The following is a 22,588-nucleotide window of genomic DNA, read 5'->3' on the forward strand; positions in this document are numbered from 1 at the left end:
AAGTGCATGAAATTTAAAAGTTTTCCAATTAAGAGAGGCTTAAGCTGTTTGGAGTCTGGCTGGAACAAGATAAATGCAGCGGGCAGCGAGTGCTAATGAGGACATACACACTGATGACTGCCGCCACAGCTTGTACACAGATAGTCATGGCCGTCATGGAGGCTTTTAATAGCCCCTTACAATTTATCTGCTTGAATTATTATTAGCCTCCTGTTTGCTGGGTGGCTTATCTCTGCCTGCTCGGGGTGGATTTGCATGCTGCTCTGTGTTTGATGTGTGTGTGTTTGTGTGTGCATGTGTTTATGTGTGAATGAACACAGGAGGGGGAATAGATGGATGTGTGTGATATTATTTCACTTTCTCTGTCTTTCTGTCCATCTTTCTTTCTATGTTTTTCTGTTTTTGAAGAACATACTTTAAGACGTCTACAGGAGGATGCGTGATGCCATGGATTAGTGATTAAACAAGAGCAGCAAAGGCAAAATTATTGGCATTAATCACATTCCTTTAGCTTATTAGCGAATTAAGGTCTTGTTTACAATCACATATTGTATATTTGATCAAATTGCCTAGCAAATATACAAGTGCAGTTGTGCTCATGTTTACATATCCTTTTTTCTTTTATTTCTTTCTTTCTCTTCATTGATTAATTCATCCTCATCCTCATCCTCAGGTCATCCAAGAGATGAGATTGTTTCTTCATCAGAACAGATTTAGAGAAATTTAGCATTGTCATTTACTCACCAATGGATCCTCTGCAGTGAATGGGTGCCGTCAGAATAAAAGTCCAAACAGCTGATAAAAACATCACAATAATTAATAATAAGTAATAAGTAATTCACACAACCCTAGTCCATCAATTAAAGTCTTATGAAGTGAAAAGCTGATTTTTTTCAGAAACAAATCCATCAGGACGTTTTTAAACCTCAAACTTCAACAAGTCCATAATCCTTCATATTGCTTTCTCCGGGGAAAAAGCCATCTTGTCTGGATCAGGAGAGAAATATGCAAAGATCAAATGTTGGAGGATTGTTATGTGAGAGGATGAGATGGGCTGGAAGAAGCGTTATTATGAATCATGGACTTGTATTTTATCCAGAAACAGCGGTTTAAGTTAAAACGTGTTAATAATGGATTTGTTTCACATAAACATGCAGCTTTTCACTTTACTAGACATTAATTGATGCACTGAAGTTGTGTGGATTACTTGTGATGCTTTTATCAGCTGTTTGGACTCTCATTTTGACGGCACCCATTCACTACAGAGGATCCATTGTTGAGCAAGTGATGTAATGCTAAATTTATCCAAATCTGTTCCAATGAAGAAACAAACTCATCTACATCTTGGACGGCCTGAGGGTGAATACACTTTCAGCCAACTTGAATTTTTGGTTGAACTATTCCTTTAAATAAATTAAAGAGAAAAAAACTTGGAGATTCTACAAGAGGTGTATAAACTTTTTAGCAGAAAAAGTTCTCACTGCTTTCTTCAGTATATACTTGCAGTTTTCTTTTGTATTTTATTTCTAGAAAAAAAACATCAACTTCTGAATGTTCCAACGAGGCAAAAAAGTCCCACAACCACACAAGTTTTGATTAGAAAGTTTGATAACGAGTTATCAAGATGAAGAACAATTGCTTTGTTAAATACTTGAGTGCTCTTAATGAAACCGAGGTTGATGAGGATTGTAATTTAACACAAAAGGTAATAAATGACTACTTTAAATCTAATTCATGCTTGAATACCATTCCTTCAGCCATCATCAATTTAGCTCGGGCATTAAGCTCCCAACAACTCTTAATTAGAACAAAGACATTTCTGGGAGATTAACTTTCTCTGAGCCTGCTGGGTCTGCCAAACCCTATTTGTGTCACAGCGAGAGGAAAGATAAAGAGCCCAAAATATACTGATACTTCTGCTGAGCATTTGTGGTGTGAGTTACATATCTGTGTTTGGTTATGATCTGTCATGTGTCTATGATCATGCAACGAAAAAAGAGTGTTTCATTCTCAAACTGCTAGAGAATGGCACTGCAAAATTTTTGGTATTTTAAAGCAGTATTTAATATGCATATTAATAATGCAACATAAAAACTCCAGCAAAGAGCTATCCGATCAATATATTTTTTTTCCTTTTGTTTTGCTCTATTGTAGATTAAAAGGTTCTTAATGTTAGATTATAGGTTCTTCAGATCAAAAGGTTTCTGGGTTTTATGAGGCATTGATTTTTTTTTTCTGAAAAACTATCAAATAAAAAGTTCTTTTATTGAACTTTAAAAAGTTTTTCTATGGCTTCAGACTGTAAAATTATTATTATTTTTTTGTTTGTTTCGTGTCTGTATTTGTATGAACCTGCACCTTTCAGAATCGTTATGTTTCCACATTGGCAGATGAATTAAAAACATTATCCGAGTGTATACCATTTTATGAATAATTTGATGCTAGTGCTCTGCCTTAAATCGTTATTAATAGTTATTTATGCAATGTATGAATCAGAAAGAATAAACCATTCTTCTTTTTCTCTGATTGCAGGACACCATATTGGTCATTGTGGCTGTCTTGCTCTTCCTGCTAGGTGTCTATGCATTCTTCTACCTCAACCTGAGCACCGAGCTGGATCTGGATGTGGACATGGACTGAAGGACTTTTCTCACAGATGCCATCTCAGAGGATTCTGGGTGGCTCAACCCATGAACCACTCATGGTGTGCCAGCAGTTTGATAGTATCACATATTTCCTATCTTTGTCCCCTTTTATACCAGCAGAAGCTGAAAGAAGATGAGTCTTAAATTGCATAGAAGCATGAAGTTAAAGATTTTTATTTTAATTTTTTCCCCCATGCAGTGTTGATATCCTTTTTGATTATTAATAAAGTTTCACATGTCCCACAGCTTTGGGATTTTAAGAACCAGCTTGTTTTCCATTTGGATCTTTTAGTTTTAAAGGAATAAGTTCACCCAGAAATGAAACTTATGTCATCTTTAACTCACTCTCATGTCTTTTGAAATGCATTTGGCTCTCTGCATGAAACACAAAATGAGGCTTTTGTTTTTATATAATCAAAGACTAGATTTTCACTGAATAACAAATATCAGTGACAAATCTATTACATGGCTTCAGGAAAATTGTATGGTGCTTTTTGGAGTTTGACAACTTCTGGTCCATCTTTGTTTTCACTGAATGAAAAAGAGCAGCTCAGCTCTAAACTTCTTATTTTTGTTCCACAAAACATGAAGGTGAGTAAATGATGAGTAAATTTAAAATTTTTGGTGAACTATCCCTTTAATCATTTCCATCTTACTATTGCGTATTAGCAAATGGATGCATTTTGAACCAAATTGGTTTAAATTTTATTACATAATCCATTGGAGAGAAGAAAAAAAATCCCCATCCTGTGGAGAAAATATTTCAGATAAATGAGGCAGACAAGAAGGTATATTGCATTCCATACCACGAACACTTCTTACAGATCTAGACATATCAATGCTGGAGATCAGAGGCAATCTGTGATCTTGTTTGTGTGTGTAATGCTGACATTCTCGGTCTCGTTTCTCGTCATCGTGCAGCTCGTTAGCATATCAAACACTGCAAACTTTGGTTATTGAAAGCCAAAAGAGCATCAGTGAAGATACCTAACATTACCACGTAGACCTTGATGTTCTCTCCGCTTTTGTATGCGTGTGCGTATGTGACCTCTAGAGACGTATAGAAACAGCACTTGAAGCATTATCAATCAGCATGAGATGCTGTTACTTTTAGCTAGCGTGCATCTTTTGATCCATCTCAGAAGATAAAACGCATGGCCCTGCCTTGGTCTCTGACATCCAGCGCTTCCTTTACACGCTGCTGGGCCTGTGTGTGTGCATTCGTGGGAGTAAGACAGAGTCGTAGGGTGGGAAATGAAAGGCTGAAGCTGATGACATTCAAAGTTCATTTACATTCTCTTTGTATAGCGCATTGGATCTCGTACAAACGCACAGCAACGACTTATTTCATTCCAGGCCGTGAGAGTTGTTTTATCTTTCACTGCATGAGGTATATGTGCCTAACTCAGGACAACTGCTTTGCTGCTCAACCCTTATTTTCCTGGGACGTCTGACTGTTATCATTAATTCAAGGATTGATACCCTATTGAACAAAACATTTTTGTAGCCTGTCTTTGATTTGGACTCGAGAGCTTTCCAAATTCTTTCATAGTGAGACTGAACTAAACCAAAACAAAGAGTCTCGTGTTCCTTGTTGACTGTTTTGCTTGTTTTTCTTCTCTTGTTTCTATCATACTTGAGATAAAATAATAAACATTGTCAAAACACGTTGATATTGATAAAAGCTTGTGTTCATTTTTGAAATCGTATAACAATGTTGAGCATATAAATAGTATCTGTTTCAGTGCCTTGTTGCGTTCCACTTCGAGACCGAAGCACATCACCCTGTGCACAAAATGAAAGACTCAAGCTGTGTTCACATTCACACAGTCCCTACACAGTGTTTACTGCACACTTAGTAGGGGGGATCTTTAAAAGATGATTATGTACAAATATAAATAAACACAACTTCTTTTAAAACATTTTTATTATTGTCATCTCAGCAGTCATTATCACTAAATACAGGGGTTTACAATTAGCATGGCAAATTATACAATAAATATTTAAGCTTGATATATTTGATTAGTTTAAAAAATAAACATTGATAGATAGATTTATTCAGCTTTCAGATGATGTATAAATCTCAGTTTAAAAAATTTACCCTTGTGACTGGTTTTGTGGTCCAGGGTCACATTTAAGAACTGCGTCCAGTTGTTTGTTAATTGTTAGATTAAGTAGACTAATTAAATTAAAAAAAGTTTGTGTGCAATGTAAATTTCCCTATTTTTGAAGTGAAGTGACACATCAGTGTTCACTTGTTACACTTTATAAAAAATATATATTTTTTAAATCAGTGACATTTAAGGTAAAACACCGGCAGCTGTGGTTGCCAGAACTTTACTGTTGTTACATTTTTAGGTTTTATGTCTGAATTTCAATTCACAGTAAAATATTTAATTAACTGACATAATGTTTATTTACCAACCTATTGAAGTATTAATATATGTTTTGTACCTTTGTAATACACTGATAACCTCCAATAACAGGTGGTGATGAGAAAGTCACATGATGAACCAAAGCTCATCACAAACAGCTTTTCCAGAAGTTGGAGAGGTAAATACTAATATGTGACCCTGGACCACAAAACCAGTCTTAAGTCACTGGGGTATATTTGTAGCAATAGCCAAAAATACATTGTATGGGTCAAAATTATCACTTTCCTTTTATGCCAAAAATCATTAGGATATTTAGGATATATCATAAAGATCATGTTCCATGAAGATATTTTGTATATTTCTTACCGTAAATATATCAAAACTTAATTTTTGATTAGTGATATGCATTGCTAAGAACTTCATTTGGACAACTTTAAAGGCGATTTTCTCAATATTTTGATTTTCTTTGCACCCTCAGATTCCAGATTTTCAAATAGTTGTATCTCGGCCAAATATTGTCCTATCATAACAAACCATACATCAATGGAAAACTTATTTATTCAGCTTTCAGATGATGTTAAATTGACACTTAAGACTGGTTTTGTGGTCCAGGGTCACATATAGTTGCACAGTGTCATTCACAGAAATACTAAACACCATTATAGTAACACGTAAGATAAAACATTAATTTACACAACTGATAAGAAAAAAACATAGTTATATAATGAGAAGAAACATAGCTGTTTTAATGAAATGGCATCAAATGTGAAGTGTCATGCAGGGAATTCTTGGAATGTCAATTTACTGTTTTTGCTGTAAATTATACAATGACTTGTTCTTTTTCACTTCCAAAAATGGTCATTTTCACAGTATTTTACTGTAAAATTGCATTAACTATACTTAGTCATTCACCATTTACAGTACGGAAACTGTTAACCAATTAACAGGTTTTTACTGTAGCATTTTTACAGTCTTTTGCTGTTAAAATCACGCTTCTTTTAAAAAATTTTTTACAGTGTATGAATGCTGTTTGCATATATGCTTTCCTTGATTTCCCTGATTTTCTCACTTGTCACGACATTGCACACACCTTATGGCTGGTCGCACACCAACTTGCACACTGAACTGAGTCACTTGTGGACATACTAGGTTGCATTCTGGGGCTTTTTGTCAGAGATTAGCTGCAAACTTGGCTTATAAAGAAGTCCTCTCGTTCCTTCCATATCACTGTGCTTTGTTAACCTCTGGGGCTGGGTTTTTTGTGTTTGTACGTGGGTGTGTGCGGGCAATGTTTGCGTAAGTTAGCAGGTAAGGCTCAGCTGTTGCCATGGTTGCCCTGGCTGTAGAAACCCTCCCGAGAGGCCACATGCTCTCGGGTTAGCGGTGTGAGCGCCCCTCTGCCTCGGTCATTAAGTCAATGGCAGTTAAACTGTAGGAGCCCGGCCTAACCATGCCCAATGCCACCAATGTCAATTATATCCAGTATCACTGTGTTAGTTCATGAACCCTGGGCTACAGCTGGGAGCTGTTCACATTCACACCCCACTACACTCATTAGCAGCAACAGGTGGCCAGTAGTGGGCAAACAGTGGAAGCCGAATGTAGCTCTGGAAAATGGCACTGCATCCGTAATTATCTCTACAGCTACTGTAGCGGCTGTATGTATTTATGAATATGCTGCTATCATCTTAAGCATCAACGTTGCGTCTTAAATATCTTTCAGTTTGATGAGCATTCTGGCACAATAGTGCCATTAAAATTAAAATTCTAACATGCATAGTTATTTCACTGTATGTATATATATATATATATGTGTGTGTGTATGTGTATGTATATGCATATGTGTATATATATATGTATATTTGTGAAAAAATGTGCACATAATATTTTTCCACAAAATAATATTTTATATGTGTATAATTTATAGAATAATATATGTATATGATTAAACATCTAAGAAAAACACACACAGAGCATCATAAACCTCGTCCGTAAGACTCAAGTGCTTTATTCTTCTGAAGTCATTTGATAGCAGTAATGACATAAATCCATGGCGTGATGCATTTTGAGTATGATTTTTTCCCCCCATTGTCATATTACTGAATTTTACTTTTCCTTACCAGAGTTTATTGAACCTTTTCACATCCAGCACTTTCATAGTTTAGCTCTCTGACCTTGGCTCTTCATCTCGTGGCTGTCTTTGTTGTTACCTTCATTCCTAAGGAGGGACTGCTAGCTGACTGCTCTCATTGATCTATGGTACATTTCCTGCAACATTCGTATTGATTTCTGACACGCTGCCCGTTATAAGATCTTAAGAAGTCCTTACATGGTTCGCTGTAATTAACATGCTCTACAAAAGGTTCTACGACCTCGGCAGCCTTGTCATCCCAGAGATCTCGGCTAATTGGAAATGATCAATTGAATTTTATTTCCATGCCTTTACATGGGAATTAATCAGGTGCTACCGAGGCGGCGTTTACCGTGACCTCAGCAGCACTGCCAGGAGTTTGCGTTCTGTGGTGCTGTAGCTTTGGGTGACAAATGGACTGGTTGCGGTGGCCTGAGATTGTCTCATTAGTCTTGTGAAGTATGTCAGATGGAGTAATTACTTCGGCTCAGGTCCACCTCCTGCTTGCTAAAGCTGAGAGAGCTTCCCACACACATACACGCATTTCCCTTAGACAAAAAATGCTGTTGCTTCTGTGATGAATCATAATCATAGTCCAGAAGTAGCGTGGAATAGAAGTGTTCAGTCTTGCTAGACCTGCAACCAGTCCATCGTCAGCTGCCTCTGGCTTTTTAATGTAACTGCATTTCTCAATGTGCTTTTTGCTTTCAGTAAGTGTTAAGAGTTAAGCCTCTGAAATTAACAGCTCAGACTTGTGCAATGCTGCACTTAAATTGATGATTTATGCAAGTGTCTGCACTACTTGGCTATAGGAGCATTTCTTCATTTAAAACCTTTACTCCAGGCTGTTCTGTTTAACTTTAGATGAACTTCATCATGCTCTGTACTATGCTGCATTATATTCTCAATAATTAACAATAAGCAACATTTTGTGTGTTGTCTTAAATTAAAAATTCTGTCATTGTTTCCTCACCCTCATTTTTTCCCCTTCTGTGAAAGGAGACTTGCATGATGCTCTTTTTAATGCAAGCATACAGTGAGCTACAAATACAGAGTACACTACATTAAGATTTTTATTATTATTATTTTATTTATTTTTTATTCTTTTGAAAGAAGCCCCTTATGTTCATTAAAACAATTTTTTTATAATTTTTTTGAAACCTAGTAATATTGTGAAATATTATTATAATTTATAATTAATTTTTTTATACTGATATGTTTTAAAATATAATTTATTCCTGTGATGGCAAAACTGAAATTTACAGCATCATTACTCCAGTATTCAGTGTCGCATGATCCTTCTGAAATCATTCTAATATGCTGATTTCCTGCTTGAGAAACATGTCTTATTATTATCAGTGTTGAAAACAGTGCTGCAAAATATTTTGTAGAAAACATGATACTTTTTCAGGATTCTTATATGAATAAAAATTTTTAAATAACAGCTTATAACAGCTAAATAACAGTTTTTAATGCCTTCTTGCTAAATAAAAGGGTAGGTAGGTAGGTACGTACGTACATACTCCAAAAAAAAACAAAAAAAACTTTTGAATGGTAGTGTATTTTAAAAAATAATTCACTATTACATTAATTTATTAACAAATTAATATTTTAAATATAAAATATTATAAATTATAAAATAAATTGCAATGTATTTTATATAATATACTATTTCCATTAAATACCCATTTAATCACTTGATATGGGTGTGTCCTCTGGTATTGGGGGAGGGACATTACCATTTTAAAGCATTTGATTGGACAAAAATCTGTGTGGTGCAGGATGAGTCATCAATGATTTGGTCTGTTTTCCTAGAAGATAAACTGTGTGCAGCTGCTAAAATCTGCTAAAAGCTAATTTTGCTAAATGTAGGAGTACATTTGTAAATAGATGGCCTCAAAGCTTACAGACACGGACTAAAAGCCACAAAAGGAAGATGAAAAGACAGGACCATCCAGAACAATGCCATGCACAACCTGTGACACACAGGGCAACAGAATAAGGATTTTAAGCATTCGGAGCAGGTCAGCTTTTTTGTATATCCTCTCTCCTCTCAGTGCTTCCTGTGTATGTATTTATTTGTGTGTGTGTTGAGTATTCAGAGCACTTCCTGGTCTAGCTGCATGCTCCAGTGAAGCACACACTCGTTCTCACTGACTGCGCAGACACCTGCAGCACTGACAGACAGGCGAGAGACGAGAGGAGGGTCACTCTCAGGAGAGGCTCATTTACTCTCTCTCTTCCTCTCTGTATAGTTTTTCCTCCCTCTTACTATTGCCCTCGTCTCCCCTCTCCTCTTTTACCCTTCCTTCATATTCCTTTGTGACAGGTGGGCCTGGCAGCCCTTATAACACATCCCCAATATGTGTGAGTAACAGTATCCCACTCAGTCATTAAGGGTGCGCTGGCAGCCCCGGAGTTCATGATCCACATCATACACAGCCTCTAATCCCACACAGGGAACACCTACCTTCTCATTTCTCTCTGTCTTTCTTACAACGTTCTTTTCCCATCTCTATTTTTCTCCACCTGTCCCTCGTTATTTTTGCTTTCTTCTCCCACACGTGCATTTTTTTTTCCACCGAAGAATTATTTAGTGTAATGCTTTCATGCTACCTGCAGCGTATTTGCATTTCAAAGAGTCTGTGCATCATATACACAATTAGGGATGATTATACAATTGCATTTCCAGATTTTTCAGTGGTCTGATGCACAATACTAAGAGCTTTATATCCTTTATATCTGTCACTTACAGAGCAAATCAGATCTATATTTGTGCATATTTCAACAATATATTATACATAAACTCTGCAGGACAAATGTGTTATCTTGAAGTAACGGTTCAGTTCCAAGACTTAAAATTTGTTATTTATAATTATTATGGGATTTTGGTGTCAATACGTTGACGTGAATGCAATTTAAATTATAAAATCAATGCATATTTTTATACTATTATTTTCATTTTATTTTTTACTATTAATTTTATTTTCATATTAAGAGACATTTTTCTTGACCTACTTTTGTATTTGTGTTGGTTGATTTTTATATTTTTATATTATATTATATATATATATATATATATATATAATTATTTAGGCCTATATATATATATATACACACACACACACACACACACACAACTACTTTCCCCAGTTGATTAATCATAGTAAAGACTTAGTAATATTAAAAAAAAATACTTTTTTTGTATTGCAAGTTTTCTGAAATGTTATGTTTAAATATGCAAATGAGACAGTGTCTAATTAAATATGCACTAATTTGCATTTCCAGAACATAAATCTGAACAATAGATAAAGCCAGGTTCAAAATCCTAGCTTCATTTTGTTGACATTTTTTCAAAGATTTTAGATACGTTTTAATTCATTCTTAAATCAGAAAATGCTGTCAACAGCCCATAAATAAATAAATCACCATGTTTTTAGGGATAAAATGTTGTATAAAACCAGGCAAATGATATATGAACAAACCCCTCTGTAAAAAATCTTCACAATTTAGATAATAAAACAATCAATTGATGTGCTGCTGAAGTGGAGATTTCTGTAAGGAGAAAACAAATTTTAAAAAAGAATCTACAAATGCAAATAGATAAAGTTCAGTAAAATAAACACTTAAAGGGATGGTTCAACTCTGGCATCATTTACGTCCTCATGTTGGTCCAAACCTGCATGAGCTTTTTTCTTCAGTTAAACATAAAATAAGATATTTTGAAGAATGTTGGTAACCAAACAGTTGTAGCCATTGACTTCCATAGCGGGGGGAAAAATATTTAATTTTGGGAACTATCCCTTTAAAAGTGTAATTTGGATGTATTCTTTTCATTTGTGAAAAGCCAAATCTCAAAACTGACCAGTGCATAAAAAAGGCAAAAACTTATGAAAGATTATATTGTGTTATACTGTATGGTTACAAAGATAAAGTTTTTTGTTTTTTTACCCCATGAAGCACATTTTTAGTGGTATACTTTGTTACAGTGTAGTACAACTGAATGATATGTGGCCTCAGATACAAGAATACAATATCAGACATCAACATTCACAATGATTATTGAAGTAATATTAGATTTGCATATTAAGGCCACCTGGAGGCCATCATGTTTTTGTAGGGAACAGAACGCGGGCGATGAGACAGCAAAGCCACGGCGCATGTGAGACTGATGTGCATGCATTAGCAGGATCGGCGGCTGTGTGGATTAGAACACCTCTGTGTTTTGTGAGGTGTGTGGTAATGCCAGACTTAAAGGATTTCTGAGCCTATCACACAGCCTGATTGGATCCCTAATCCCAGATGTGCTTTTAATATCAGAGCAGAGCAACCCAAATAGAATGTGTAAGGGAAAGGACACAGGGAAATCTGATTCATGTGAATGATGAGTTTGTTTAAGAGTGCTGCTGCATTCATCCATAACCGGGAAAAGGAAGGTAAACAGAGACAAATAAATATTAAGCAGTTTAGAATCCATTTTTGCAATATGTGTGTGTTTTGGACAGCACATCGCAGGTGTTCAACAGGTGAGCTATGACACTTCGTATTGTCTATTTGCATGCTATCTTTCCCTCTCTCTCTCTCTCTCTTTCTCTCTCTCTCTCTCTCTCTCTGTTTGCACTGGCTCATTGTGTTATTCATAGAAACACACCTGGGCTCTGCGCACCTGGTCCGGCTGGCTGTCAGAGCGTGGCGCATTGCCAGTTCCTGTCCAGACCAGGAACCACACATGTACACACACACACACAACATCCAGCCCTCCACTTGATAAGCAACAGCCAGTGAGTATTACAGAATTAAATTGTACAGAAAAATATCCCAGAGCCACAGGTGCAAAGACTGGGGAGAGATAAAGGCTTTCAGGAATGCTTTGATTGTATATCAGAAGGCATATTTCACATTAGACTGTAAAAACTAGAATTGCCATTATGAAATATGAAAAAAAAATCCCATAGAGTAATATTTTTATCTTATTTTCCAGTTAAAATATCTAAAATCTTGAAACAAGATAAATCAACACTACATAAGATTAAGACGGCATATTTAGAGAATGCATATTTAATATGAGTGGATTTTGTCTTACTGCAGTGGAACATTTTCACTGGTTTTCAGTGTACATTTACACTCCATTAAATAATAAGGTACTCAAAACACAATTCATCAATGAGTCACACTGCTACAAATCTGTTATTAATCAGTATGATATTCTTATTATCCAGTTAAGTACAAACATATCACCATTCTTGAAATAAGATCATTTTCCTTAAGAAAGCAAAATTACATGAAATATTAATATTTCTTTTAAATGTGACTTGAATGTCAGTTTATTGGGAGACTGGTGCTGGGGGTCACATGGGTTTTTACCATTTTTATTTATTTATTGAATTTTTTTATTAAATGTGACAATCCATGTGAATTAAAGGTGCAGTAGGAGATCTTGGGGAAAATGCTAACTTTAGCCTGATAGCACCACCCTCCCTGCAATCGCTGTCCAGTTCAAAGCGAGGGTATATGTTCCATACCAAGGGCATTAAAGTGAATCTAAATTGTACTTACTTACAGAGGTACAGTATATTATGTCACACTTTACACTTGTCTAGTAAGTTTCGTCTGTGTGTGAAGACGCTGCGCAGCGCAAATCCGTGAGTGAATGTTCCGGAGTGAAATAAACTTCAACGGATTTTCCCTGCTCAGGGAGTAGGGAGCAATGAACACTGTGTAGGGAGCATGTCAATCGGAACACAGTTCATGCACGGAGCTCTCTTCTAACGAGCTGGTTATCTGATTCAGGTGTGTTAACTAAGCGAGACATGCAAAATATGCAAAGCGGGGGGTGCGAGGACTGGACTTGGAAACCACTGGGCTACATCAAGTGTCATTCACTGGTGAGAAAACTTTATAGCACAGTTAGTAAAAGTACTACAATACCAGGAAGGAAGATTGGGTTGTTGATGTTTGTCTGCCATTCTTGCTCTGTCTGCACAGCATGCGTGAACGTGCTGATGACGTATCCTGTCTGCGCGAACAGGGTGCTCAGAGGTATGCAAATACATACTGTATGTTGACAGTCCGAGTGTTTCGATTGGACGAACATTTCTTGGTCCTACCCCTTCCACAGAATATATTAATACAGATAAATACATTTAGACCACTTTAACTTAATGATTGCTATCGGGATGTGAAGAGACTTTCAACCGGCATAACATAAAATGTTACTGAAGACAATCACCTATTGCACCTTTAACATCAGTATAAAATATGTAAACAAAAAGTCTTATAGCAACATTCATTTACCATTTATTTTTACTATTTGCAAATGTAAAACAAAACAGTCTTAATTTAGAATATTTTTGTGAATGGTGAATTCTGATCAAAGCTAAACTATACAACATACTGACAAAATATCAGTGGATGTTAATTGAACTATACACACACACACACACACACACAGTCAGGTCCATATATATTTGGGCACTGACAATTTTCATAATTTTGGCTCTGTATGCCATCATAATACAATTAAAATGAAACAATCAATGTGAAATTGAAGTGCAGACTTTAAGCTTTAATATAACAAAATATAACATTAAAAGCTTAGGAATTACAACCATTTTTATACAGTTCCCCCATTTTCAGGGGTTTAAATGTAATTGGACAGATAAATATAATCGTAAATAAAATGTTAATTTTTAATATTTTGTTGAGAATCCTTGCAATGACTACCTTAAGTCTGGAAATCGTGGGCATCACCAGAGACTGGGTTGGTCCCTCTCAGGTAGGGGTGGGCGATATGGCAAAAATATCACAATTGTTTTAGAAATATCATGATTCACAGTATTATCACAATTCTTTGTCATGTTGGATTTTCTATTTTGCAAGCTGTTTGAACATTACAGCCAAACTGATTTCCCTATTATAAAGACAAAGCCTTTCAAGGTAACAAAATATTAAAAAGTATGGCGGATATTTAGGCCAAAGTGGGTGAAGATAAAAATTGTTGTCATTATTTTATCTTTGTTATTAAAAAATGAGAGCAAAGATACACATTACAAATACACATAATATACAAATAAAATAAACAGTGTTTTATTTTCAGGTAGTCTACGATAGGTGTATTTAGCAGGAGCATTCAAGAAATTGAATGAACAAATATAAAAATAAAACACTATATAGATTGATTCCTATTAAAGCAACTGTATTAAAGTTTTTCAGTCAAGAGTAGTGAGTGATTGTTCTCTTTGTGTTTTATTAACATTAAAGGAATAATTCACCCCAAAATTAAAATAGGCTAGTGTTTGATTTTTATACCTTCATTTACTCACTCAAAATTTGTTTTAAACCTAAACGAGTTTCTTCTGCTGAAACTAAATGCTATTTTGAAGAATGTGGAAAACCAAACAGTTGCTGGTCTACAGTGACTTCCATAGTATTTTTTTTTTCCTACTGTTAAAGTCAATGTGAACCAGCAACTGTTTGGTTACCCACATTCTTCAGAATATCTTATTTTGTGTTCAGCACAACAAAGAAATTAATACAGGTTTGGGACAACATGTGAGTGAGTAAATAATGACAGAATTACAATTTTAGGGTAAACTATCCCTTTAAATACAGTCGGCAGCATGTAGGCTACTGTCCCTTTAAGACCTGCACGCATCTAATATACAGGCACACATGCGTTTCTCTCAGCTGTTTACCTTCATTTTAGACATAACCAACTGAGTCTATACATAAACCTTGTGTGTTTTGACAGTATTAGCACAAAACATAACTTAGTTCAGTAATCAGGCGCTGTTTGATGGGCTTTTTAGAGCACGCGCTTTGGGTGTATGTGCTCAGAAAAGGCGCTCGTCAGAACAGAACAGGAGTGAAACGTTTAACCAGTAAGTCTTTGAAGCAGATGCAGATAATGTACTTTTGGTGACTGCGAATAAGTGCAGTGTCCCGTGAGAGTAACTCTACCGCTGAGTTAACACTGATGTGAATGTATGTGGCGTTGTACAGTATATAGAGACGGCGGCGCCAGAACTGCAGCTGATAGAATGCGCGCTGAAGTACCATACTACGATATTTCTTCAAAAAAGCAAATCGTGGAGACATTTTTATAGTCCACGATCAAAACTCGTCATATGGAACACCCCTACTCTCGGCAGAAATCGCAGAATAGGGGCACCGGACAGCAAGGGCACTTTACCGTCGGACCTCAAAGGGGCAGGGGCTCGAGCCCCCCCGCCCCCCTTGTGCACGCCACTGGTCCATTTGTACTATAAAGAGCTGCCCAATCAACTTTGCTGCATTTGCCTGAATCTGGGCAGACAGTATATACCTGTACACTTCAGAATTCATCCGGCTGCTTCTGCTTCACTTAAACAGCAGTAACCCAGTGCCACTGGAAGCCATGCAGCTCATGCATCACACTGCTCCACCATGTTTCACGGATGATGTACAACCCCAAATCAGAAAAAGTTGGGACAGGAGCAATTTAGGGCTAGTAATGAGGTAAATTGGTTAAATAATGATGTGATTTGAAACAGGTGATGTCAACAGGTGATTGTTACTATGATTTGGTACAAAAGCAGCATCCAAGAAAGGTCTAGTCCTTTAGGAGCAAAGATGGGCCGAGAATCGCCAGTTTGCCAACAAATACGTGATAAAATGATCTAAATGTTTAAAAACCATGTTCCTCAAAGAAAGATAGGAAGAGATTTGGATATTTCACCTACAAGACTTGCCCACCTTAAGACTTGTTTGCAGGAAGAATGGGACAAAATTACACCTGAAACACTTCATAACTTGGTGTCTTCAGTCCCTAAACGTCTTTTTAAGTGTTGTGAAAAGGAATGGTAACATTACAAAGTGGTAAATGCTTTACTGTCCCAACTTTTTTTGGAATGTGTTGCAGGTCTGAATGACAGGAAAGGATGTATATTTACAAATGACATGAAGTTGACCAAACAAAACATGAAATATTTTGTGTTCATATTGTCTGCAATGAAATACAAGTCAAAGTAAATTTAGAAATCACTACTTTCTTTTTTTATTTGCGTTTTCCATACTGTCCCATCTTATACTGATTTGGGGTTGTATGTTTTGGATCATGAGCTGTTCCGAGCCTTCTCAATACTTTTTTCAACCTTTCATTCTGGTACAGGTTGATCTTAATTTCAGCTGTCCAAAGAATACTTTTCCAGAAGTGGTCTGGCTTCTTTAGATGTTTTTTGGCAAAGTCTAATGTAGCCTTGTTTGCACCTTGTGGTGAACCCTCTGTGTTTGCTCTCGTGAAGTCTTCTCTTGATAGTAGACTTTCACAGTGACACACACCTACCTCCTGGAGAGTGTTCTCCTCTTAGCTGGATGTTGTGAAAGGGTTTTTCTTTACCATAGAGAGGATCCTCTGATCATCCACCACTGTTGTCCTCCGTGGACGTCCAGGCCTTTTTATGTTGCTGAGCTCACCAGTGCGTTCTTTTTTTCTCAGAACTGTTGATTTGGCAACTCCTAATTGATTTGTTTTCTTTTTGAAGCCTAACAATTGTCTGTTTCACTTGTATGGAGAGCTCCTTTGAGCACATGATGTAGGTTCACAGCAACAGCTTCCAAATGCAAATGGCACACTTAGAATCAACTCCAGAACTTTTACCTGCTTAACTGATGTAGAAATAACGAAGGAATAGCCTGCATCTGTTCATGAAATGGCTTTTGAGTCAACTGTCCAATTACTTATGGTCCCTTGAAAAAGGGGGGAGGTACATATTAAAGAGCTGTAATTCCTTAACATTTCCTCCAATTGTGATGAGAATACCCACACATTAAAGTTCAGAGTGTGCACTTTAAGCCCATATTCATTATATAACTAACCTGAATATGTTTTGATCAGCTAAAATAATAAAAATCGTGTCAGTTTCCAAATATATATGGACCTGACTGTATATACTGTATATTGTATATACACTTATTTATTTTTTGATTGTCAATGTTGGTTGTGGAGGTGCTGTATATAAAATTATATAAATTTGTATTTTTCTTAGAAAATGACTGATCGGTTTGCTAGATAAGACGCTTATTCCTCGGCTGGGATCGTGTAGGGCCTGAAACTGCAATTTTAACCTTCAACCCTTTGGCCACCATTAAAGTCCACTATATAGATAAAAATCCTGGAATGTTTTCCTCAAAATTGAATGAAATTTCTTTTCGACTGAAGACAGTAAGACATGAATATCTTGGATGACATGGGGGGACAATGTTTTATTGTGGAAGTGAACTAATCCTTTAAGTTTCACTAAGTCCTTAAGTAAAGTTTGTGTCTAACAGATGTTTTAGAATGAATCATCAGTGATAAATTACAAAAGGCCTGTAATATCAATGGCTTCAGTCTGGCAAAAGATGAGCAGAGATGCCATGAAAGTAGAGAGCTATCAATCTCACTGTGAAACCTACATCTATGTACAAACATATACCACTGCATAAACCAGCCCTTTTCTCCTCCCTCGCTCTTTTTGCCTGAAGCCAGCCGTCTTTATTTCACCTGGCTGAGGGTCTCCTGTCTGCAGTGAACAGTGAGGTCTGTGTGGGGCCCCTGGGGAGAGATGGGAAACGAGCAGGGGCCATGAGAACTGCCCTCAGCATGAAAGCAGGGGCACTGCCCCGTAACAAGGGCACAGGGTGGAGTATGCAATTAAAGGCGCTAAACACGTCCTCTGCCGCTCTTCTCTCTCTGAGGTCCACCGCTGTCCCCCAAGGGCAGGAGAGACCAACCGCCACTCTTCCACACAGATGCCGCCATCCCTCCCTACAACCAGACCAATGAGGGACCCCAGCATGGCCTGTGGGTCAGTAGGGGTCAACACGAGAGATATTCTCTCAAAGAATGGCTCAAATTATGAAGGGATGTCTTTCATCCTCTGATTTCTTTGCTTTTTCTTTTCAATGGTCATTCTAGATGTTTAGTGCATTGTGATATTATAGTGGGACAGATTGTGGGAGAATGAACACAACAGAGACTATTCATGAGATCCCATGTGAAGCTAACTCAGGTCTGATCAGAGCCGAATGGGGAAACATCAAGACTTTATTCAGTCTGTCCCAGGACTTGCATTATAGTTTTATTTTCAGTTTGTTCAGTTGGGGATCTGAGATCACTAGTAAAAAGGCTTCTGTTTTACATTTAAATCATTTGATACTTTTTTTTCATTGCAAATTGTATTATCAGCATAAATAATTGAATGAAATGTACAACTGAAAAGTGAACATGAATTTCTGAATGTCTCATAAAGATTTTCCCCTTTTGTTTTAATGACAGCGACACTCAAGCTGCATGAACTCCACAAAACCTTACATGTATGTTGACAGTTTGCACAGGTGTCTCAAACTGCCATTCGAAAAAGCAGTATTTATGTTTTGCCATTTGACTCTCAAATACCCCTGACAAAACACACAACTTGAGGTACACTTGCCACTTTTTTGCCACATCTCATGTTTTTTTTCAACAGTTTTTAGTCCTATGCAACCATTCACAAGTTTGGAATCTATTTATTGGATTAAACTGATCAAAAGTGACAGTAATAAGTAGTGGGTAAGACATTTATAATGTTACAAAAAGTATATTTTTAATAAATGCTGTTCTTTTGAAACTTTCTATTCAAACAAAAAACACTAAAAAAGGTGAAAAAACCGAATATTAAAAACACTGGTAATAAGAAATGCTTCTTGAGCAATAAATTAGCATATTATAGGAATTTCTGAAAGATCACGTGATGCTGAAGACTGGTGTAATGATGCTAAAAAAGCAGCTTTGCCATCACAGGAATAAATTACAATTTAAGATATATAAAAATGGAAAACTTATATTTTAAATTGTAATAAACTGTATTTTTATAAAATAAATGCAGCTTTGGTGAGCATTAGAAACTTCTTTCAAAAACAAAAAAAGTATGTGTACATTGAAGTCAACTACAAAAAAAGCTGTTGAAGATTTGAACATTTAGTTTACAAAGATATTTTAATGTAAGCAGGTTTTGAACTGGTTTGAAACTAACATACAGAATCACTGCAAGAAAGAAAAATGCATTTGTGTAATTAGACTTTTGCCTCAAAAAAAAAAAAAAAAAAACTGGCATATAGTAGCCTACATATGACAACAATTGCCCCAGTCTTCCCTGCATCAAGACTGCACCAAGACAGCTTCTCTCTCCTTCATTATTTACACTGAGGAACGCAGAACATGAGAAAATGGCCAACTGTTGACGTGTTTTTTCCTCTCCCAGCAGAGACAGTGTCTCTCAGGTGTGTGTCTTGACATGGTTCTCATAAGGGAGGCAGAGCTGGTTGTCCAGTTGAGTAATTACAGCGTGTTTTATGGTACAAGCTGAAGAGTAGAGATGGGTAAGCTGCACACATAATATGTTTTGACAGCTGCGGCAGCCATTGTGTGGCCAAAGCGAGCACCTATCAGTGCCAAGCCCCTACTTAATGATGGGAATGAGAATGGCACACCTGTGGCCCTAATCATAGTCTCACAACCAGACCGGACCAATAACGCTGGCGCGATGTAGCCCCAACACTGGCACACATGGCTCCTCATGGGCCCATTCTGCTCGCTACATTTAGATTTAAATGAGCAGCAATGATATCTGAAGGAAGCGAGATATAATCAGCTCTGTTATGTTTATTATCAGAATTATGATGATCCGTGCTGATTTGTTTATGGCTGAGATGGGATGAAATATTATTAACGTGGGTCATGTGGTACAAATTGAATATAGATTATGACTAAAATGAAATTTGCAGAAGTAAACAGTCAAAATTAAAAGTTTGAATAGGTGTTTAACACTTATCCCAGATGTGACTGAGATACAAGTTTTAGTTACTTTATGTGGTAAATAAAATTGCTTAAAGGGACAGTTCAGCCAAAAATTTCCCTGATGTCATTTCAAACCAGTATGAGTTTCTTTCTTCTGCAAAACAAAAAAGATGATATTTCGAAGAACTGTTTTGTGAAAGTCAGTTGGGTCTAAAAATCATTGGACCCCACTGACTTTCATTATTTTGACAAAAAAACACTGATACATCTTTAAAAATATCTTCATTTGTGTTCCACAGAACACAAGGTCATGAGGTTGAGTAAAAAATGTCAGAATTTTCATTTTTGGGTGAACTATCCCTTTTAACCTGAATTTAACCTGCAATATTTCTTGAACATTACAAATTTTTGCTTGTGCCCCTAAAGTGTGAGAGTGTGTGAAGCGCCGTCTCCTGCCTCACCACCTGTAAGCCATTAGAACAGAAGCTTGTGGTTAGAGCGCTGCGGGTGGGACTTGCACCTCGTGGGTCTTATGGGAGTCTGGAGGTACCCAAGCGAAAGTATCCTTCCTCTGCTCCCCGGAGACAGGCCGCATGTGGGAGAGACAGATCACAGGCCTTTACACATACTGGTACCGATTCGCATCTCTGCATATTTGCCCCCTGAGTCACCCACCGGCAGGTCATGAGGTCAAATCCCTCCTTCTCTACGCATCATAAGTTAACATACACACACTCATATACACACACACCCTCCTGCGCCTTCCTCCTACTGTACTTACAGTAAAATCTGGAGAACTTTAAAATGCAGGTATGTGGTATAGGCCAAATAGCTTTCATTAAAATTGTGAATTCATTAAGTCATGGTAAATAATCAATGTTATTAAATGTTACTTAGGTGACGTTTAGATATTTGTTCCAAACGTCTTTTTACATTTTGTTTGCTATGGACATTATGCTTATATTTTGATAATATAATATAATATAATAAATACTTGCAGTATTCTTTGTACATCAATAATTATAACTTAAACTTTTTTTATTCTATTTATTTTTCACGTGTCTTGTGCATATTTTGAATTGCGCATTGGATTGTTTTGTGTTTTGGGGTTGAAGGATACATTCGTAAACTTAATGGCTGATTTTCTGGCAGAAAATTACCAGCACTGTTTCCACTTGTCTACTTAATTTTTTTTTCTTACAGATTTCTTTCCTTTTCTTTTTTCTTTTTTTTTTTTTTTTTTATTATCTGTTTGGCAGGTAAATTACTGAGGCTTAGATTTAATTTATTTGTGAGCCATGACAACAAACATCCAAACAGACATGATGCATTTTTACAAATGTACATTTGCATCTTCGATCCATTTTTTTTTTAATAACTGTATTTCAATTTTTTTTTTTTAATAATAGTAAACCGATACTAAGAGATATACCACAATAACTTGTGGGAGATTTGTTTGGTGTTATGAAAGAAAAAGTGCAATGAAACAGGGTTTTAATGCAACAGTAAACATACAGTACACACTTTATGACCTGGTGTAAATGTTTTTTTTTTTTTTTTACTCCTATGAAATGGAAGGTTTGTTTCTAGCTTGAAAACTTTTTAACAAACAAAGCTGTATGTTATTTGGAGGCAAACTTCAAAAGCAGTATCATAAAATGTCACATGATTCTGTAAATGTTTGTTTTAGCTCTATAACAAATGCTGTGAACTGGCTGACACTCACAGCCAGCTGATTTCCGAAGACGAGAGTTCACCTGAATACAGTTCGATAGATCAATCTGTCACAAACACAGACGCCCCAGTCTCATCATCACAGCATCATATGAAAGATCTCCAGCACCAATATGATCAAAGCCCCACTGGAGCCACTTCCATCCTCATTCCTTCTCCCTCACTGAATTTTCATCACCGATGCACCTGCTTCATATGCAATGTTTGCCGAATTTGTTTCTGTCATGTTGCATTTATTTCCATTTAAACATCTCCAGGCCTCTTTGTTAAAAAAGAAATGGAGAGGAGAAAGAAAAAGGAAAATGAAATCTATGTTTACCCAATTGAAACTGCATAGCAATTCCATTTGAATGGGGGCCACAAATTTTCTTTGCACCATTGATGTTCTATTCATCTCAGTTAATGTTGTTACTTTGAGAGGCAGAATTGCCTCTCTCAATAAAACTGGATTATGGGCATTCATAAGAGGTTCGCACACACAAAGACACTTAAGAAGCCTTGGGATGTGCAGGGGAAAGAAAAACAATTCTGCCAACTCCTGTTACTTCAGCCTGACTGTCTTAAAAGGGTTGATGAATAAGTGCAATTCGGCCAAACTAATGAAGAGTAATGATAGAAAAAGGGGGATGATCCTAAGAAAACTCGAAGCTCAAATTACAGGTTGGACAGAATTACAAATCTGAAATTTATTTACAGATTTGACAGAAGCATATATGTTACTATCATTTAACAATTATTGTAACTTGACTGTTAAAAATAATCTCATTTTAGTTAGCATTAAAGTCAGAAATATAATTAAGTATGACTGAATCAACCTAACTACATCATATCAATAAAAGTCATTTTCCCAGGACTATTATCGTTAATCAAAACAAACGCTATTAAAAATAATTTACGATAAAGCTGA

General features: G+C 36.4%; 1 protein-coding gene and 1 long non-coding RNA gene across 3 annotated transcripts in view; both read left to right on the forward strand.

The window, feature by feature from the left end:
• triqk (triple QxxK/R motif containing) overlaps positions 1–4,429 on the forward strand; it is a 28,701-nt gene extending 24,272 nt beyond the window's left edge. Inside the window, exon 4 of one of the 2 annotated variants that reach the window (XM_058752750.1) lies at positions 2,533–4,426. In XM_058752750.1, coding sequence (XP_058608733.1) covers positions 2,533–2,640 — 108 coding nt within the window. In that variant the 3' untranslated portion in view covers positions 2,641–4,426. Of the gene's footprint in view, positions 1–2,532 lie in introns of both variants that reach the window. The other variant, XM_058752752.1, reaches the window with a different exon arrangement.
• Positions 4,430–12,972: 8,543 nt separating this feature from the next.
• LOC131526161 (uncharacterized) lies at positions 12,973–18,706 on the forward strand. Its single transcript, XR_009267390.1, has 3 exons — positions 12,973–13,036; positions 13,137–13,190; positions 17,655–18,706. It is a non-coding gene; the product is annotated as an uncharacterized LOC131526161 (long non-coding RNA).
• The last annotated feature ends 3,882 nt before the right edge of the window (positions 18,707–22,588 follow it).

This window comes from Onychostoma macrolepis, chromosome 19, assembly GCF_012432095.1.
Source record: "Onychostoma macrolepis isolate SWU-2019 chromosome 19, ASM1243209v1, whole genome shotgun sequence".
NCBI lineage: Eukaryota > Metazoa > Chordata > Actinopteri > Cypriniformes > Cyprinidae > Onychostoma > Onychostoma macrolepis.